The 3,955-nt window shown below is 39.0% G+C and overlaps 1 protein-coding gene across 1 annotated transcript; it reads right to left on the reverse strand.

The window, feature by feature from the left end:
- Nucleotides 1–639: 639 nt before the first annotated feature.
- Nucleotides 640–2,623, reverse strand: LOC148036481 (xyloglucan endotransglucosylase/hydrolase 2-like). Its single transcript, XM_087678474.1, has 4 exons — nucleotides 2,379–2,623; nucleotides 1,833–1,933; nucleotides 1,439–1,632; nucleotides 640–1,124 (listed from the first exon to the last, which is right to left on the reverse strand). The coding sequence occupies exons 1-4, from the start codon at nucleotides 2,548–2,550 to the stop codon at nucleotides 782–784; spliced, it is 810 nt and encodes a 269-aa protein (XP_087534600.1). The 5' UTR covers nucleotides 2,551–2,623; the 3' UTR covers nucleotides 640–781.
- Nucleotides 2,624–3,955: the final 1,332 nt, after the last annotated feature.

The raw sequence follows: 3,955 nt of genomic DNA on the forward strand, positions 1-3,955 counted from the left end.
GCCATGAGCAGAGACTATGCTCTAATCCCAACACTTGAGCACCATAGTTGCATGGTTGATCTCCTTGGGCGTGCTGGCCAATTAGGATGTTGGGCAATAGAAATGTTAAAGAAGATGCATTGTACACAGTGCAAAAACTATTTTGTATGGCCCAAATAAAGCACACAGTGCTATATGTGGCAGGGCAGCAGATTTTTTTTTTCCATGTTACCATCGCTATTAGCGTTGCAAATTTACTGCTCGTGTCGTTATTGGCATCGTTATTAGCGTCGCAGAGCATCGGTATCAGCATCGCAAATACGACGCTCATACTAACTCCAATAACGATGCTTTTTGCGACGACAGGGGCAAATTTTGTTATTTACATTTTCGCCACTTTTAACGTCAGTATAAGGCCTATATCTTGTAGTGTTTGTGATATTTATTTACCCTCTCCTTGTAACTAATGCACAAGACTATGATTGATAATCACATAATAGACATTGGTGGGTGAAAGAGACAACCACAAGCATGAGGGTGCCTTAAAATTGGTTCAATGAAAAGCTTATATCACAAACAAGGAAAAAGTTAAACTAGGTCTTTTATATTTTGTAAGCTTTCAATATTTCTCATCCCTTGAAATGGTACAAGTGGATAGTCTTGAAATTAGATGGTACATGACCTTTTATTGTAAACAATCTCATTATCTTAGATACATAGAGTTAAAATTATGTATGGTTATTCACCACACAAAGGTATATTTGAATTCAACATCAATTTGGATAGATGATATAAGGACATACTAGAATATATGTGTGCATTCCAAGGGGGTAGAGGGATAACGTGCTTTGTCAGAGCAATAGTCATAGATCATGTAATTTGTTTTCACCCATTCTAACCTCTTAAGTTGAAAAGCATTTAGTATGAAGGAGCTGGTTGGATTTGGTGGTATTGCTCCAAAGTTGCGATAGCTAGCCACAAAGGGTGCATGAGCCCAATTAATCTTTACTGCTCCACCACGTGTGGCCCATTGATCACCATTCCATATGCTAGAGTAAACACCCATGGGTTGTTTGTTTGGGAAGGCCATGCCCAAGTTTTCATTGTTAGAGAACACTCTAATGGGTGTTCCATCCACAAGAAACCTATATTACAAACATTTGAATGCATGAGATAAGTGATACATTTGCTTGTAAAATCATGCCAGACCCATAATACACCCTAAAAACTACATCTTATTGGTGTTGTTTAACTCATGAGGCTTTTTCAAGATAATATCTAGTCAAGTCAATATATATGTTCTTAAAATTTGATGATTAAAACAAATTTGTGTATTCTTCACTAGCCCATTCAAATCATAGGGCTAAAGATTTAGTTGAATATTGAAGGGTGTGCCAACACATTATGGTTGCTAACTACATGTCTCCTAATGTAGTTTGGAAGTGCATGTTTCACTTACACAATATGTTGTGTTGTCCATGACACAGAGTACGTATGGAATTCAATTGTTGGATCAAACCACAAGAAAATGCGTTGCTCTCGACCACCAATCCCATTCGCAAAGACATTAGTTTGCAAGACGTATGGCTCCCCAGAAACATTTCCAAGAAACTCAAAGTCTAGCTCATCATGGTTACTTGATTGTGATGAAAGCTAATGGAGTCATCACAATCACAAAAAGAAATGTCAAATTTTTGGCCAAGAGGAATCACATTCACATTTGTGACTTACATATGTATTTATCTTGTTAGAATGAAAATAAGAGTTTTCCTTTCCAATCTTTAGTTTTATTGTCCAAAGCATACTCAAACATATGTTGTGCTTGAAAATATAAGGTTGAGTGCTCTACTTACATAATAGGCTGTGACAGTTCCAGCAGAATCTCCTGGCACCAACTTGATCTGCATGTCAATATTTCCAAACAAGTACTCTTTTTTGGACTTGAAGCCAGAACCTACACAAAATGTGTATGTAGGTAAGGTAGCCTAATTCACATAATAGAAAATCTTTGTGCCATTTGTACTAATCCTCGAAACACTTGTCTAAAAACCATGTTTATGTTATCACAATTAACATATTCTACACTCTTCAACAAGGATATAATGATGTCACTCCAAGACTTCTCATGAGTAGGTCTAGTTTCATAGATTTTACTGCCAATAGAAGGCCATGTGAGGTTGCCTTTGATGAAAGCAATGGGTAGAGGTTGCCTTTGATGAAAGCAATGGGTAGCCATGTGTGGGATTTATCCTAAGATGTCCATTGACCCAGCATCAAGGAAGGTGCTCACAAGTGAAACTTACAACCGACAAGGCTTATACAATAACATTGCGACCCTTTCATAGCGGCCTTCCCCCAAGCTTGCAGAGGTGCAGCATGGCAATGTAGTTTAAGCACACCTGAAGTGCTGTCTAGGAGGAGTTGAAGCTCTTGTCCAGCGTCGAGAAGCTTCACCTTGGATGGGCTCCAAGTCACCTCGAAGTCCTGGATGAAGTTTGCATTGGTACTACTACTAACCATCATCATCATCATCATGAGCATACTGATACACTCGACGGCTAGGGTCTTCATGCTCGCGAGAGAGAGAGAGAGAGAGAGAGAGAGAGAGAGAGCTTTCTGCAGATCAGCTGATCAATATCGGTCGACGCATCTGCATTATACTTATATATATTAAAACGCGTTACGCTTATGATGATAATGATGGCAGTAATTATCTTCATCTACCTGCAATTGGAGTGTGATTTTCACTGGCTGATCTATAAGGACTGATTGATTGATCGACAATGCGTCGTGGGTTCGAGGTGAACCATCGTGATCCAATACACATTGTCGATCATATGATGTCAGCTGATTACAGGCGCCACTGATACGGTCATCTACAGAAGCATTTGCATGTTACATATAACTAACTAGCTAACTAACTAACTAACTGCCGACAACTGTCTGCGTTAATTAGCGTCTAAGCCAACAATGAGAGAGAGAGAGAGAGAGAGAGAGAGAGAGAGAGAGAGAGAGAGAGATTTGCCAGCCCACTTCGAATCCAGGTGGCCTTCTTGCGAGGGATGACTTTCTCCATCACTTTTTCCATTGATTATCATGGAAGCCTCCGATATTACACGCATTGCACATTACCCATGTATGCCAAAGCACTTGAAAGGACATCTTTATCACATGGGACCATGGCTATAAGACCCCTCAAGTTCATATCATTTGAATAGAACAAACCCATCATCTCTATCTCCATTGCCATTGGGTTGTCCTCTCCATATATTTCCAGATTTTCATTGCAAAAGTACGTGATCCAAGTCACAACATCGGTTGTTACATCTCAGTACTAACTTCCAAAAAATTTCCAAACATTTGCTGTTGTGCTAAGTACGTCTATCGAAGACATACAATCATTTTCTTAGTGGAGGTCTTATTACTTTATTTAACCCTTACATTTAAAGACCATGGGTCACTAAAAAGCAATAAAATAATGTGTTGCACATGCAACAAATGATGCACTAGGCATGTAATCATGCATAGATTTGTGAATTATAAACACAATAGATAAATAAAGCCATGCCATCTTGTCTCTTTCCTTTCTCGTTTATTGTTGATAGGTTCAAGAATGCTTGATCTTTGCCATGTGGCTTGGACATCCAAGTTTGGTAGCTTCATGCATGTGTTTGTGTCTTCTTGGGCATCCTATGAAGTTTTCTAAAAAGAAAAGGGCGATGTGTTAATACATGTACATATTGGGCATTGATTTTTGTTGTGTGAAATGTGTTTATACGAGGTTTAAGTGTTCATGCATGTAAGTCAACCAATTTTTGGATCCATGTGCCCCGTGTGATTGCATGCACATGTTATGTAACCATGTTCTTTCACTATTTAAGATATGCAATTTTGGGAGTCTACATATTGTATGTACACGTCTACAAGCATGCACATGTGCACACACCTGCATGCACCACACAGACACAGACACACA

This window comes from Lygodium microphyllum, chromosome 5, assembly GCF_053477565.2.
Source record: "Lygodium microphyllum isolate KBCC chromosome 5, Lygodium_microphyllum_v1.1.10, whole genome shotgun sequence".
Lineage (NCBI taxonomy): Eukaryota > Viridiplantae > Streptophyta > Polypodiopsida > Schizaeales > Lygodiaceae > Lygodium > Lygodium microphyllum.